General features: G+C 43.1%; 1 protein-coding gene across 1 annotated transcript in view; it reads left to right on the forward strand.

Moving 5' to 3' along the window:
- MAN2A1 (mannosidase alpha class 2A member 1) overlaps window positions 1-17,856 on the forward strand; it is a 195,345-nt gene that overhangs the window by 65,495 nt on the left and 111,994 nt on the right. The window contains exon 3 of the mRNA XM_073549319.1: window positions 1,383-1,527. Within this exon, the coding sequence (XP_073405420.1) occupies window positions 1,383-1,527 (145 nt within the window). The remainder of the gene's footprint in view (window positions 1-1,382; window positions 1,528-17,856) is intronic.

Below are 17,856 nucleotides of genomic sequence, written 5' to 3' on the forward strand. Positions count from 1 at the left end.
GCGGCCTGCAGCATCACTCCACGCCTGCCTCCTCCAGCAGCGAGCCTGGGACCCCGCTACACCGCAGCCACCAACCCCGGTAAGCAATAAGATGCAAGGATTATAAGAGGCACCACCATTTTATGAAAAAATATTTTTTTCTTATTTTTCTCCTCAAAAATTGTGGTGCGTCTTATAATCCGGAGCGTCTTATAAAGCGAAAAATACGGTATATATTATATATAAAACCCAGATTGTGGTCTATATGTACTGCTCTGGTTCAGTTTGTTCTGATCTGTCACACCGCTTGTATAGATTCTAGTAACCACAACCCCCCCCCCCCAAAGCTATCAAGCAGAGAATGACTAGGAAACCTGACCCTGAATGTTTATTGCTATTGTTTCTGAATTCAAAGTGTATTGATACAGTACTTTAAACCTGTGCCCTGTTGACCATTTGGTAAATGTCTTGCGTTTGATCTGGGTGTGAATAAGGCCATGTGTTGCTCATGATGCAGTACACGCTCACATGGCAGTTGTAATCTTTTCACAAGAAAGTACTTTGGTTTAGACCTGATGGTTCAAAGTCCAGTTCTCATTATAACTCTAATATTTACCTCTGTAGCGTTGGTCCTTGAAGTAAGCCACCATAGATGTTGTGTGGTTCCGTACTTATTCATATTACCATAATCAATGTTGCTAGTAAGGTTCTCCCATATTTCCCTAATGCTAGTTTCTCACATTGCCACAGCCTCCCACTTTTCTATTTTCTGCCCTAACTTTTTAGTTTTGACCATTTGCATCTGGTCACTGCCCTCCATTTATGCAAACATGTATGGCATCAGATTGGCCAGCGGACAAGATGAAACTTTATGTACTCATTCTTAGCAACAGTGTATTTCGATTGGACAATACTACAGACCAACCTGCAAATGGGTTTGGGCTTCTGCTAACCCCACCCAAAATGGCTGTTGTATGGGTGTTTCTAGGCATTGAAATTTTGTCATGTGGGTATTATGTATTTAACTTGGGCTGTTCCTTAGCGGAACACTGCACATCTGTGGATTGACTTTGCAGCCTTGATGGGGGACAGATTCATAGTACTTGGTCACAGCCACTGTACAGTTGACGGAACTGTGTAGTTCTGCTCCGCAACTGAGCACAGTTGGCCAGCAACAGGAACGGCTAGTCTGCGGGGTTGCCGGGTGTTGCACCCCCCCACTATCCCATTAGTGATGGCATATCTTAAGGATAGGTCATCAATATAAAAGTAACATGGGGATTAAAAGCCTTTTAATCACTTGCCCATGGAACTGAAGGCTGGAAGTTATTCGCCAGCATTTATCTTCTAGCCATTGAATATGAACCTGTTAATTCTAATATAAATTTATATTTTCTCTTTAGATGCTGGATGTGTATGAAATGCTTCCATTTGACAATCCAGATGGTGGTGTATGGAAACAAGGATTTGATATAACTTATGATGAACATGAGTGGGATAATGAAATTCTTCAGGTTTTCCTTGTGCCTCACTCTCACAATGATCCAGGTAAGTGTTGCATACACCCATTTTATCTAATGCCATTAAAGTTTGTTCGTATAATAAAAAATACTTTAGCTAGGACTTTGTACACTGTTGCTTCAGAGAGTTTATTCAGAAGCTCATCATAGACAGTCGGGAAATGATCTGTCCACGTGGCATCAACTGAATTCATTGTTAACCTGATAAACTGTGAGCCCCACCGGATACGTATTGGATAAATCATTTATTTAATTACCATTTTAATTCCTCTTTGCATTCCCACTAATCTAGCATTCTCACTTACTCTATCTACCTACCATCTCTTATGGAAACCTAATTATCCCCATTTTTTTTATTTATTTTTTTTTACTTTTTGTGTGTTTATTCTTTCGAGCAATTTTCATGTTGGGGTTAAAATTCCTTATTCCCACAAATACAAATGCTGCTTACTAGTTTTCTAATAAAAAAAAAGCCCTCACAAGGGAAATGCAGATAACTTCCTGGGTTTAGTGATTTGGTAATATCTGAGCCTATGAACCATGAAATAGAATTTGGTCTGATTCATATGTACTCTTGTATTATCTCGGAGCTGATTAAAATAAAATTACAATACGTGTGTCCTTACTGACACTTTTGTATTGATTGAGTATGTAGAATACTCATAAATGCTATTAAATATAAAGAAAAGCTTGCCAGAGCAAATTGTACGATGTGATATTGTGCACTTTAAACTGTACTACTGCTTTCATGAAGTGAAGGAAATCTGTTATATAATTTTATGTACTGACTATAAAGTAATTCTAGACATACTTCCCCATTATCAACTTACCAAATTTCAGAACTATTTTGCTTCTTAAAAAAAAAAAAAAAAAGTCAACCTACCAATCCCACCAAAGGGCTTTCCTGTTTTTGGATTGACCACAGTACCCAAGGCCCTTAATTTATTTCCCATGCCAATTTAATTAAGTTCATTATGAGCTCCTGTTCAGAGTATCAAATATTTTTTATTTTTTATTTTTGATCCTGCTTCATGTCTGTATGTGTATTAAGGGCCAGCTTGCTACTAGTCAGTTTACTTGAACAGATTGAGTAAATGTAGGGCTTGTTTTTAGGTCCTGATTCCTTAAATCACAGATATTCAGCAAATTGTATTTTTATAATGGGTTATCAGTATTGAAACTGTGATAGTCTGACTCTGCGGCGCACCAGAAAATGGCAGTTTCTTTTTGTAATGGCCATGTTATAGGCTCACACTCATCCAAGTGATTGTATCAAATCTTGCTTGTTATCTCTCATGAAAGAAGGTCTCCTGCTATGTGTCAAAATTAATAAGCAGTCAGGCCACAACTCTTAAAGGCAATATCGCTGTTATGATAGAAACACAATGTTTAGAAGAAAAAATTGTTCTTTAATGGTGTATATTACTATTAAGTGGTGTACTTTCATGCTCTTTAAACAACTCATGTGGTGGAGAGGCGCCGCCAGGGCCGTCTCCAGGTTTTTGTGGGCCTCGGGCAAAAGTCTCCTTGGGCCCCTTTGACACACCCCATTAATGTTGCACAGATGCAGCAGATAAATAGAAGTTTAGTACAGTGCCAAATAATTGACTTATTACATTACATGAGTGATTTCTATTGTAAATTCTACAATAGCTCATAAACTGGTAAATTCTCAGTTAGTGCGCTGGGGGGATTCAAAATTCTGCAGTCAGTGATAGCGGACTTTTCATTTTAGACCAGACAATATAGTCCTCCATACAGTAATATGGGCACTACTACATAGTCCTCCATACAGTACATTGGACCCCATATTTTGCTCCATACAAAATAATGTGCCCCATATAATCCTCTGTATAGAATAATGGATCCAATATAATGCTGTTCTGTGCAGAGTAATGGGGCCCATTACTCTGTACAGAGCATTACATGGGGCCCATTACTCTGTACAGAGCATTACATGGGGCCCATTACTCTGTACAGAGCATTACATGGGGCCCATTACTCTGTACAGAGCATTACATGGGGCCCATTACTCTGTACAGAGCATTACATGGGGCCCATTACTCTGTACAGAGCATTACATGGGGCCCATTGCTCTGTACGGTGCATTACACGGGGCCCATTGCTCTGTACGGTGCATTACACGGGGCCCATTGCTCTGTACGGTGCATTACACGGGGCCCATTGCTCTGTACGGTGCATTACACGGGGCCCATTGCTCTGTACGGTGCATTACACGGGGCCCATTGCTCTGTACGGTGCATTACACGGGGCCCATTGCTCTGTACGGAGCATAACACTGGGCCCATTGCTCTGTACGGAGCATTACACGGGGCCCATTGCTCTGTACGGAGCATTACACGGGGCCCATTGCTCTGTACGGAGCATTACACGGGTCCCATTGCTCTGTACGGAGCATTACACGGGGCCCATTGCTCTGTACGGAGCATTAAATGGGGCCCATTGCTCTGTACGGAGCATTAAATGGGGCCCATTGCTCTGTACGGAGCATTAAACGGGGCCCATTGCTCTGTACGGAGCATTACACGGGGCCCATTGCTCTGTACGGAGCATTACACGGGGCCCATTGCTCTGTACGGAGCATTACACGGGGCCCATTGCTCTGTACGGAGCATTACACGGGGCCCATTGCTCTGTACGGAGCATTACACGGGGCCCATTGCTCTGTACGGAGCATTACACGGGGCCCATTGCTCTGTACGGAGCATTACACGGGGCCCATTGCTCTGTACGGAGCATTACACGGGGCCCATTGCTCTGTACGGAGCATTACACGGGGCCCATTGCTCTGTACGGAGCATTACACGGGGCCCATTGCTCTGTACGGAGCATTACACGGGGCCCATTGCTCTGTACGGAGCATTACACGGGGCCCATTGCTCTGTACGGAGCATTACACGGGGCCCATTGCTCTGTACGGAGCATTACACGGGGCCCATTGCTCTGTACGGAGCATTACACGGGGCCCATTGCTCTGTACGGAGCATTACACGGGGCCCATTGCTCTGTACGGAGCATTACACGGGGCCCATTGCTCTGTACGGAGCATTACACGGGGCCCATTGCTCTGTACGGAGCATTACACGGGGCCCATTGCTCTGTACGGAGCATTACACGGGGCCCATTGCTCTGTACGGAGCATTACACGGGGCCCATTGCTCTGTACGGAGCATTACATGGGGCCCATTGCTCTGTACGGAGCATTACATGGGGCCCATTGCTCTGTACGGAGCATTACATGGGGCCCATTGCTCTGTACGGAGCATTACATGGGGCCCATTGCTCTGTACGGAGCATTACATGGGGCCCATTGCTCTGTACGGAGCATTACATGGGGCCCATTGCTCTGTACGGAGCATTACATGGGGCCCATTGCTCTGTACGGAGCATTACACGGGGCCCATTGCTCTGTACGGAGCATTACACGGGGCCCATTGCTCTGTACGGAGCATTACACGGGGCCCATTGCTCTGTACGGAGCATTACACGGGGCCCATTGCTCTGTACGGAGCATTACACGGGGCCCATTGCTCTGTACGGAGCATTACACGGGGCCCATTGCTCTGTACGGAGCATTACACGGGGCCCATTGCTCTGTACGGAGCATTACACGGGGCCCATTGCTCTGTACGGAGCATTACACGGGGCCCATTGCTCTGTACGGAGCATTACACGGGGCCCATTGCTCTGTACGGAGCATTACACGGGGCCCATTGCTCTGTACGGAGCATTACACGGGGCCCATTGCTCTGTATGGAGCATTACACGGGGCCCATTGCTCTGTACGGAGCATTACACGGGGCCCATTGCTCTGTACGGAGCATTACACGGGGCCCATTGCTCTGTACGGAGCATTACACGGGGCCCATTGCTCTGTACGGAGCATTACACGGGGCCCATTGCTCTGTACGGAGCATTACACGGGGCCCATTGCTCTGTACGGAGCATTACACGGGGCCCATTGCTCTGTACGGAGCATTACACGGGGCCCATTGCTCTGTACGGAGCATTACACGGGGCCCATTGCTCTGTACGGAGCATTACACGGGGCCCATTGCTCTGTACGGAGCATTACACGGGGCCCATTGCTCTGTACGGAGCATTACACGGGGCCCATTGCTCTGTACGGAGCATTACACGGGGCCCATTGCTCTGTACGGAGCATTACACGGGGCCCATTGCTCAGTACGGAGCATTACACGGGGCCCATTGCTCTGTACGGAGCATTACATGGGGCCCATTGCTCTGTACGGAGCATTACATGGGGCCCATTGCTCTGTACGGAGCATTACATGGGGCCCATTGCTCTGTACGGAGCATTACACGGGGCCCATTGCTCTGTACGGAGCATTACACGGGGCCCATTGCTCTGTACGGAGCATTACACGGGGCCCATTGCTCTGTACGGAGCATTACACGGGGCCCATTGCTCTGTACGGAGCATTACACGGGGCCCATGTAATGCTCCATACATAAAATTAATAATCAAATGCTCACCTCTCCTCGTTCCTTGCTGGCTGCAACTCCGGAATCAGCATCTTCTGACTCCCTCCATTGCTCAGTGAAGAGGGCAAGCTGTAGTGACGTCATCGGGCCTTCTGCCCTGAGACGTCAGAGTTAGAAGATGCAGAAGAGACCAGAGCAGCGGAGAAACGGAGAGGAAAGTATTTCAAACAATTTAAAGCATGGGAGGCGGGAATGGGGGGGGAGAGCGGTGGCAGCTGACACCCGGGCTCCCTGATTCATGGGGCCCACTAGTGCTGGGGTACCTGACAGCAAATGGGCCTCCTGGGTGGTGACAACGGCCCTGTGTGCTGTCCTTTCATTCTGTAGGTTTCCCTGTCCTTGAATGGCGGATCCCCTCTCTGAGGTGATGTCATGGGTTCTGGAAAATCCCATTACCTAAAGTAATTGTATGTATTGTCCCCTCATCCCTGTCCTGCTATTTGTGTCTCCCACTGTCGTATGCATGGCTCCCCCGTCCTCCCCCTTGTATGCATTGCTCGGCGTCCTCCCCCGTTTATGCATGGCTCCCCCGTCCTCCACCTTGTATGCATGGCTCCCCCGTCCTCCACCTTGTATGCATCGTTCCCCTGTACTCCCCCGTGTATGCATGGCTCCCAGTACTCACCCTTGTATGCGGGGCTCGGCTCCCCCGTCATACTCGCCCCTCCTGGCATGGTCTCTGCACTTCCCTGCTTCTCTGTTGTTCCGGAGCCGGCAGCTTCTCCCTGTGCAGAACGGTCATGTGGTACCGTTCATTAAGTTAATGAATATGTGCTCCACACCTGTGGGAGTGGAGACACATGCATATTCATTGCCTTAATGAGCGGTACCACGTGACCTCTGCACAGGAAGAAGCTGCTGGCGCCCGGACAAAGGAGATGCAGGCATGGAGATCCAGCGACACAGGGTGAGTATTGATGTGTGACTCGTGTATAAGCCGAGGGGGGCGGTTTCAGCACAAAAGTGCTGAAAATCTCCACGAGTATGTACTGTAGATATGTTGTTGAATGTTTGGCCATCAGTTCGCTTAGGTAACTCCCCTGTTCTCAGCTCTACTGTTCCCTTGGTCTTTGTGAGAGCCATACAAAAAGGAATTGGCTATTAAGATTTAACAGGCCGAATCCCCCTCTCTTCCCTGACATTTTTAGTCAGGTGGGAGTTGTGAGGCCTCCATACAAATGAAATGTTCTGTTGATCCTGCTGACATCGGCGGGTTTGGATGGCCACTACTTAATGTGTATGGAGGCCTTTAGGATAGGTCATCACTTTTAAAGTCCCAGAAGACATTAACGTTTTTCTGTTCTGTAGGAAGAATAAGAAGCGAGAAGATCTAGTGTCATTCGGCTCGGCTTTAAAGAATGCGTGCTTTGCTACCATTGTTACTACTTATTTTCAGACAGTTCATTTTAGCAAGAAATGAACATTATTTTGTTGTGTTATGAGTCGACTAATTCTCATGAATGTTTCAGAGAGAGATTAATTTCCGTTGGGTTCAGTACTGATTCATTTCAGCACCAACGGCTCACAGTGATCAAAGTAATTTGCATGCATAATTTATGTACAGTATACACTGTCTTAAAGTAGATGCAATTGAATCAAATCTTAGAAATTTCCTTTCAGTAGGATTGTTTCTTGAGTGCAGCAGATAAGTGAAACTGTTAATTTAATACCCAGTCAAACATGTAAAAATGTCATGTAATGCATAACCATGTCAAAAGGGGCTACAGTTACTGGACAAAAACATACATGTTAAAGAGAACCTGTCAGCAGGATCGTGCACAGTAACCTAAAGGCAATGTCAGGTCGACACCGTTGCACTGATTAAAATGATCTCTTGGGTGATGAAATCCGTCTTGTGGTTGTTTAATCTTTATTTTTTCAGTTTTGAGTTAATGATATGCCCGTGCTCCGGGGCGGCCTGTCGGGCGGGGGGGGTCTTCATGTGTTGATTAGATATTCATAATGAAGACTGCTGACAGGTCACTGATCTCTCACTGACCTGCCCCCTAGTCTGCATAATGATAACCTGTACATACTAAAGCAAAAAAAAACCCCTTATGCAAGCAGGCGCCAGCCATAGCACCTGCGCTGCAGTATAAACGCATGTTTAGTGTCCAACTATTAGCTGTTCTTTTATGTTATTGAGCAATACAAAAAAAAAATCATTTTGAAAATGGTGCCTGCGCAGTAGCAACTATCGGTGTGTGTGTGTATAGGTGATCCTATAGCTGCTATTGTGCAGGCGCCGGTGGCGACATCTTGCTAGAGAAGAGAAAAAAAACTCCTCCTCCAAGATGCCACTGTCTGCGCCTGAGCATTACCATTTTTCGATGATCTGCGAGAGCTGCTACTGCGCGCACCATCTTGGAGGAATTTTTTTTTTTTTCCCTCTCGCAAGATGGCGCCTGTGTGTTAGCAGGGATCTGATCGCAGCTATGTACATCGATAGCTGTTACTGTGCAGGCACCATTTTAAAATTTGATTTTTTTTTTTTTTTTTTTTGTTGTACACCTCAGGAAATCTCAACCACATGTAGTAACTACACATTAAACATGCAATTATGCTGCAGCGCAGGTGTCACGGCCGGCGTCTGCCTGCAGGAGGGTTTTTTCTTTAGTATGTACAAGTATTAACTATGCAAACTAGGGGACGGGTCACTGAGGGATCAGTGACCTGTCAGCAGTCTGCATTATGAATACCTAATCAGAGCACCACATGAAGACCCCCACAGGCTGCACCGGAGCAAGAGTATATCAACTCATAACTGAATATAAAGATTAAAGAACAGCCACAAGATGTATTTCATCAACCAAGGTATCATTTTGATCAGTATAACGCTGCCGGCCTGACACTGTGTAGGTTACTGTGCATAATCCTGCTGACAGGTTCCTTTTAATGTGTTTTTAAGGGGGAGGTTGCCTTCTTGCCTGGGTTTTCTTATAGGTTACAACACAGCTTGGCATCTTATTTATCAAGTGTTGAAATCTATATTAAATATGACAAAAAATGAACTGTAGTAGTCTGGAGATTTAACATCAAAGAGTTCCCATACTCGATAGACCAAAGCTGGTGAAAGTAGATGAGTTCAACCATAACTAACGTTAAAGTGGAATTTAACAGTGAACGATCATTATAGTCCATTAGTGATGAGCGAGTATACTCATTGCTTGGGTTTTCCCGATCATGCTCGGGTGATCTCCAAGTATTTTGGTGTGCTCGGAGATTTAGTTTCTGTCGCCTCAGCTGCATGATTTATGGCTGCTGGACAGCATGAATACATGTGGGGATTCCCTAACAAACAGGCAACCCCCACATGTATTCAGGCTGTCCAGCAGCCACAAATTCTGCAGCTGCATCAACAAACTAAATCTCTTAGCACGCTAAAATACTCGGAGGCCACCCGAGCAACAAGTATACTCACTCATCACTACAGTCCATCAATGAAGCACTGTGATTTTCATTAAAGAGGCTATGTAAGTGTAGCCATCAGTTATCTGTTGTCGAAACACTTGGTTGACTGCTATTTTGCCTAACCTCCCAGTTGGACCAAGTGTGCATTTGTTTTGAAAAACGAGATGTGCAAACGGCTTCAATAGATTTCTGCAGGCGGCAAATCTCCAGGCAAAATAAATGGATTGGGCACTTTATATTCATTTCTTCTCTTTCCTGATATTGAAGAAGAGTAAGTAGGTCTCTGTGAGTTAACTATGAATACATTTACTTTCTATGTACACTTCCAGGGCTCGAGCTGCCCCTCCCCCATTATGTTTGCCGTGCAGCACTGACCTCTCGTGCTCATAGCTGCAGTTCCCCCTTGCCTGTGTGTAATTCTATCCCACTCTTCCCCTCCCCCCCCTCTCGGGAATGTGGCTTTTGACCAGGTAAATCCGGTTTGTCTGTAGCACATGGATTTGAAAGTTCCTTTTTCTATTCCAACTCGAATATAATACAGAATAATCATACAGGCAGGAAACTTACATTTTTGGAATCTGCATAATTAAAGCTATTCACAGCAGCGGTTTGGAGACTTTGCGCCCACCAGAAACCGAGAAACGGGTCTCTGCCTGGAGTAATACCTAGATAGATGATGTTCGGTCTTAAATGAAAATTAATTTTTTTAAGTAGACAGATAATAGTCTTGTCGTCGCTCTGGGAGCCTCGCAGCCCGAAATAAGACCCGCAGAAGATTTTTAGTAACTTTGAAAAGGGGAGTACATTCCCTAGCTCCGCCCATCCAGTGAGGTCAGCCAGGGAAAGATATAAAGCTAGGATGTTTGATTAGGAAGTTGTCTTTTGCCTGGGGAGTCAGCTGCAGCCAGCTGTGCATTTGTACCCTTTTTCTGGAAAGATTCCTTTCCCCCCACATCCACATAGCATACCCATGACTGAAATGTGAAAGTTCTTATTTTACTCCCTTTTATTTCTAACTGTCTGTATATACTGTATCTTGTCTCATTTGTAACATATTTTTGTCAACACTGCCTATATTTTCAGGAGTAAATCTATAAAATTTACTAGTTTCATTTTGCAAAACACTTATACACAATACTATAGTATTTTCAGCAATTAACCTATTTCTAGCTAACATATTTTTCCACCCTTATGCTTAAAGGGAACTTGTAATGTCCCCAAACGCTATTTATTAACCTGCAGATATCTGGTTAATCTGCAAGTTAATACCTTTCTAAAACTGTTTTTCCACTGTACTGGAAGCCTGGCTACAGGGAGAAAATGAACTTTCTTCCTTCCAGCAGCCTCCGGCTTTCATTCAGAGGTGTGCGGCAAACACAGCATTTGACTTTAGGCCATTGGGGGAAATTGAATCCCTTGATTGTTAAGAAGGGGGAAACGCGTCGGGAATAAGACTTGCTTATGGCTGATAAGTACCCTGATTCTATTGGTTTTGCCAGCATTACACTGTTATGAATTTATTCTTGATATTTGTTTTGGCATGACTTTTTGATTGACCTGGAGGGATTGGTTGTTGGCTATTTGGATGCCTAACTCATATGGGAGTATTGAGATTAAGACTTACTCATTGCTGGTAAATACCCTGACCCTATTGGCTTTCTCTAAAATTGTAAAATATTTTTTACATTATATCTTTTTAATTAGTAGATGAGCACTGGAGTGAATTGTCAAATGGTTGCTGGGTATATAACGTATATGGGAGTACTTTGTGGTTTCCATTGAGTATCATTGCTAAACTCATACATACTTTTTCTTTCAAGTAGATACTTATCTACATTTTTGGGATAAGGCGTGTTGCTGAGGTATGTCCACAATGCTGTGGCTCTTTAACCTTCCATTTTTCTGGCTGTTAATGTTTTTTTTAGGCACATTATTAGAGGATAAGGATTGCCATACCTCTTATGCTAGTGTGGACTCTGTCTCTACCCCCCACAGCTGCATTCAGCACATCAGCACTTTAGCACTCCGAGATAATTGAGATCCAGTTCCCAATGAGACTATATTGTCTCCCCACTAGGGGTATTTTTACGGTTTATTTGTGTGTGTTTTTTTTTTTTTTGTCCTATTTTTCTAGATGTCTAGGGTGGTCTAGGTTTCACAGGGCTCCCAACGTTGAGCGGGAGCACCATTACGTCAACAACTAGGGTGCCAACCTCCACTGGTAGGCAGGGCTGCTTTCAGGGCCTTCTAGGGAGAGAGTAGCCCCCTCCCTTTCTATATTTTGTTATTATACCTTTTTTCCGTGTATATTGACAGTTTCCCTTTACATGATCAAGCATAAATAGAGAAATATTTTTTTAATATAATAACTTAGGTTAAAAGGAACCTGTCAGCACTTTTGGCCGTTATAAGATGCGGCCACTACAGCATTCTATAATGCTGTTATATTCTATAATGCTGTAGATAAGCCCCCCCCCCCCCCCCCCCGATCTGACCTGATAGATAAGAAAGATATCTACAGCATTCTATAATGCTGTATGTGGATAAGCCCTGAAAGGCGGGGGCCATATCTTATATCGGCCAAAAGTGCTGACAGGTTTGCTTTAATAAACACTTGAGCAAAGAATCATGACAATTGCATGTTAACAGAATTTTTCCTTTTTCCAGGTCTGTAAATAGTATTTGAATGATACGGAATCTATCATTGTATGTAGGGATAACTGGTGCTGCAAACATGCATCCCTTTGTGCAGAATCGAGCTGTTGCAAACCACTTTTGCAAAAGTTCCTTATTTTGTAAAAGTTTCTTATCCTATGCCATCCATTGATTTGCCACAATTGCTTGTTTATTCCCTCTAAAAAAAAAAAAAAATAAATAAATAAAATGGGTATTTAATAGTTGCAGTGTCTATTAAACTCCTTGATTGCAATCAGGGCTGTGGAGTCGGTAAGCCAAACCTCTGTCTCCGACTCCTCAATTCCCATGACTCCAACTCACGACTTCGACTCCCTCATACATGGCTCATGTTTAAGTGATAAATTTACTCTAGTAAAATGGTAACATCAGGCTTTTAATCTATATTATGATGCAATAATCAAGCCATTTAGATTATTTTAAGGCTAGAGAACAACCTCTCTACAGTAACTTGGGTGGGTGGCAAAGCAGTAACCACATGGGCAACATCTCTAACAATTTCTGGGTATAAAGGAATTGCCTATTGAACAGTCTGCTTTGATGAACAATTGAACTCTTCTACTTCTTTGAGAGCAAGTGAAAAATTTTGCTGAAATATGGTCAATCTGTTTTCTATGAGAGTGGAATCTTTTTCCCTGCGAAACATGCTTTGCCTGCTCCATGTCATCCAAATACTTCTCAAAATCAAACTCCTCCTCTGAGGATGAAAGAACGGCGGCAGCAGCACTGGCAGGACCCCGAGCCCTCTTGCTCTTGGCCGTCCTGTAGCCCACTCATCCTAACTGCTACCTGAGTCAGAGCTTCTTTTCCTTTAGTAAGCTGTTGATCATCCAGCAATATACGATGACTCGGGTCCACATAAACAGCTGCCAGAAGAATTTTATTTTCTAATAGCAGTGTCTCTCCGTTTTATTGAAGCAGCAATGCCATCTGCGATTAAACCTCCTCTTTGGGACAAACAAAACAACAAGTTCTTCCACTCCTTTATAAAAATGCCAGGAGTCAAATCCTCTGCTTGTAACTTTTTAGTCACTGTAAATAGGTGATGAAGCAATTCCTTCAATTCAGCCACCTGTGTCCATTGACCTTCATGTAGTGTTGCCCGAGGGTTGGCCATATCTACAAGGAAGGGTTTCAGCTCAAGCAATCATTTAATAGGTGCCGCCCCACCGAGTGGCTTGATCCTCAATTGCCACTTTTCCAGCTTGTCTCTTCAAGATGGAATCAATTTTAGGGGTTCTGGCAGCAATAGCTAATTTCCTCAATTTGCTAATCAGAGTTCCAGCATGTCCCTCTTGCAGACTTATTGCCAGCTGCAGCGTGTGGACAACACAGCGCATGTGATGAATAGGAAAGAGATGTGAAGCAGCTTCAACAAGATCATCTAATTGTCAAGAATCATTTTACTGTTCTGCAGTTAGATGTTTTTTCCTCTGTTATGGGAACAAGACTCTGGCCTTCCATCTCCATCATACTGAATGTGAAATGTTCTTCTAGCTTTTTTTTCACCTTCATTATTCCATTCATCAGTTTAATTGTACTTATGTTTGAAGCATTATCAGTTACAATAGCAAGGACATGTTTTTGAGTTCATAATCTTGCAGAACTTTTTCCATTTAGGTCTGGAGAACCTGGCTGCTGTGATGACCTTTAGTAACTTTTACTGCCAGTGTCTTAGTAACAATTTTTTTTGTTGTCACAATATCGAACATTCTTACAGTAACTTTGTCACTTACAAAATATCTTGTAACTGACGCTTAAGACGCTCTTTCCTCCTCCTTTGCTTGGCGGGAAGTGCTGGGCTCTGGTTTCTTGATGCTGCTATCTTTTTCAATCACTGCTTTGTAAACTTATGGGTGGCAGTGTTGTAAATGTCTTTTTAGATTGGAAGCTCTTGAAGGAGCATTTTTAGCTCTGCCTGAGTATGTAGGGATTTTGGCATCACAGCATTTGTTTTCATCTGGGTCACTTATACATTGACACACAAAATGTTTATTATCTTGAGTCACTGTGAAATGCTCAAAAACAGCTGACTTCATAAGATGCTTCTTAGACATTTTGTCATTATGTAAATTCGCTCTCAAAATAATTTTGTCCTGTAAGACAAAGTATATTGTAATTCTTGCAAGAACAGGGAATCACACACTGAATAATTTGGGATAGAAATAAAACAATCTTTGCATAAATCAATAGGACAGATAAGTATAAAGTTTGTAAGATGTAGTGTTAGCTTTACTCTGAACTTTCACGGTCAAGGCTTGTCTCAGCAGGGTACAGTTCACTATATGCTTCACATCATATTTCTTCACAGTCTATGAAGAGGGGAGGGGAGGAGGGAGGGAGCATGTTTGTGCTGAATCACATTCCAGAACACACACACAAATATACAGTATATGTCCTCATCGATCCTGTTACTGTATTTCTGAATCTGAGATTTTGGAAAACAGTTTTTACCCTTATATTCTATATATAGTGTATGTCATCAGAGCAGCTAATTTCTCCAAACAGGAGTTAAGAGGAAAATCAAACTAAAACATCAAGCATACAGAGACAACATAGTACTTACCTTCTTTAATCCTGCTTTCCTGTTCACTCCAGAAATTCTGAGATGAATGTATGTTTTCCTTCCCTGTGTTTTTTATTTATTTATTTTTTCCCCCCTATTTGTAGAGGAGGAGCTTCACTACTTATCATGAACATAAACTGCAGCACAGATTCATCTCAGCTAAAAGAATAGGACAGACATTTATAGGACATTTCATAACTTTCCCAAATTCTTATGAAAAAAATATTCCCCACAAACTGCATCGAACTACTGTACCCAATTTGTTATATATTTTACGAGTCGAAGTCTATTAATTTTATTCCGACTCCACCAAAATGGGCTCCGACTCCACAACCCTGGTTGCAATGACCTTTTATACATGAGACATAACCTTCTAGGGTTAATGGTTGCTAATAACTAAGAAAATGAGTGCTTCTTTAACTGGCACAGTCTGTGTGATCTCTTAGTCTGCAATTATCTGTTTTAAGGCAATTGAGGTACATAATATAGGGAATACAGGCTGATAATTCTCCTTTTATGAGAACAGGTTTTTTTTTTTTTTTTTTTTTTAGATCTTTAGGCGCTCTGGTTGAACTGGTTTGATAAACTAAAGGGCAGTGGAAACTAGTTTAAGAAATGTTTGGTGACAAGAATGTCCTTTCTAAATACTGAACCTTTGCTTTTACCGTGTAAATATATGCTAGATCCTCAAATCCATGAAATTGGGTGATTTAGGATTGGAGACGTGTCAAGCAGGACCTGAAAAGAGTCTCATTCATATCCTTCCTTTTGGTCCAGTCCTCTATGTATTCCACCATTTAGAATAAATTGTAAAGTCTGGACCGTTTATTATTTTTTTTTAAATGAATACCGAATAAGTATACTATCCGAAATTATGGGGAAGCGGTCTGTATTATAAGAAAAGTCTACAGTAATTGATTTGGCTTTTTTGTCCTGATATTTAGGTTGGAATGGTTGAAACTTTGGTACCCAATACCTGGGGAAAAATACAGTAAAACTATTGAATAAGTTTAGAAACTGCTTAAAGAGTTTGGAAGCTGTTTGTCATAGGGTTAATCTGAAAAAGAATGTAAGCTGTTTGTTTCCATCTTGTCAAAACATTGGGTGTAGAACCTCACCATGAAACCGGATATCCATCATCTATTTCTATGGGCAACTGAACATGTTTCAAAATTTCAGAATGGGTCAAATTCTTCTTCAGAAACACCCTGTCAGGAATCGACCTCACCACACACAGCATCTATATCACATTTGCAGGGGGGGCTTATCTTGGTTAACCCACCGCAGCCACCAAATGTGATGCAAAAACAGCAAGCTAGTCTATCAACCTATTAATTTACCGCAGGGGGGGCTTATTTTAGTTGTCCCACCTGTGCCACCAATGTGTCAAACTGCAGAGGATTTATGTATATCCGACTTTCCAGTTCCACTTTGGAACTCTCAGCCCTCCGGCGCCCCCCTTACCCCCAGGTCAGTCAAGGAACTGCACCTAGGATAATTAGTCACAAGTCGGGCCGCTTGGACGTGTACTGTCTATTAGGCAGGCTGCAGCGAGGGAATTAGAACTGCTCCTAGCCGCAGCCAGACAATGAGCTTATAAAACCCATTCTGTCACCGCCAGCTTTGCCCAACTAGCCCAGAACACACTTTGCTGCCATCAGCTCCAATTCCTCAATAGAGGGGTCCGAAGACTACCCAAATTAGTAGCATAATTCACTTCGGAGAACGTACAGATGCGTTATAGAGCATGGAGAAGCGAAGCTAGTAATTTTATATTTTACTCCAAAAAGGTGAGTGTTTACAAAAGGTATAAAAGATATTACAATATGAGACAATTAAAGTATGCAATTACAAAATAACGGGGAATAAAAAAGAAACACTCACATTTTGCTTAGATCATTTCAGGCTGACCGTGCGGGGGATGGGCGATACATCCTAGTGCATCACAGATTCGTCCTGTATCCAGCTTCCAGGACAAAGAATAGCTCCAGATTGACTGACAGTAACTTATACCTCTAGGCTGTGACATCACTAAAGGGGCTGAGTTGTGGTCGTCCTCCCCTTTCTGCCATGATGGACATTTTCCTACAAAACTCATAATTATCATATCTCGGAGAGGGTACCTCATATAGCGACGAACCGAGCATCATCTTAGCATGACGCTGGTGTCCATTCAAGTCCAAACGCGAGGCACTGGGCTGGCTTGGCTGCGCAGGAATCCATTTCTTGGATTCGGCTGAAGCTGGAGGCTGGAAAAACACAGGCTGAGTAGGACCATCGAAGCATGTCCCAAATATGCATTTTTCATATTCATAACATACACTGGTGTCAAGTTATGCCCTATGGTTAGATTCTATATCTATGCTATCTGAGATCTAAAGCACATGGTTTTTTAGACAAAGACTGCTCTTGGCTAGTTAACACATTACTTGAGGAGGGGGTGAGGAAAGGAGTATAGTATTACAGACTGAGTGAAGAAGCTCAGAGCTGACAGGGGGGAAGGGAAGCATATGTCTCTGTGCGGCTATGGATGTAGCAGAGCTCAGTGTGTGAATGGAAAATTCTGGAAAGGTGTGTTAATAAGGAAAACCATACATCATGTTTACGCTATGACACACCCCGAAGTAAATATTTTTGTTTCAGAAAATATTTGTAACTTTCCATTTACATCAGTATGAATGAGGTCCTAGCAAAGTGAGGAAGAGAGGGAGAGCGCTAGCTAAGTTATTTTGTTAATGCTTGGCTGCTATTAACCTCAGTGCACTTTCCACCTACACTCAATCATATCAACCATTATCCCATGCTACATTCATTCCTTTTAACATTTTCATTTCATCCCACCTCTGCCTCTGATTCACCATCCTGCATGTGGCTTCTCGCATTTCTTTTTTAATACTAGGACCAACATGCCCCTTGCCATCCAAGCCATCAGAAACCATCACAATGTTTCAGCCTCCCAACTCTTGGTAAAATACCATAACTAATTATTTCCATCCTCTAAAAAATAGGGTTCCTTTTAAAAAGAAAAGAACGAGTAGAGAAACACGAAGAGAGAGAAGAACCGAACTACAAAATCGGTCTAAGCACCTCCAAAAAAAAAATATTTAACCTATCTGGTCATGTCCTCGACAAAGATGAAACCTCCGTACTTAGTAAAGG

Source organism: Dendrobates tinctorius, unplaced genomic scaffold (genome assembly GCF_039654945.1).
Source record: "Dendrobates tinctorius isolate UK_male_01 unplaced genomic scaffold, ASM3965494v1 ptg000003l, whole genome shotgun sequence".
Classification (NCBI taxonomy): Eukaryota; Metazoa; Chordata; class Amphibia; order Anura; family Dendrobatidae; genus Dendrobates; species Dendrobates tinctorius.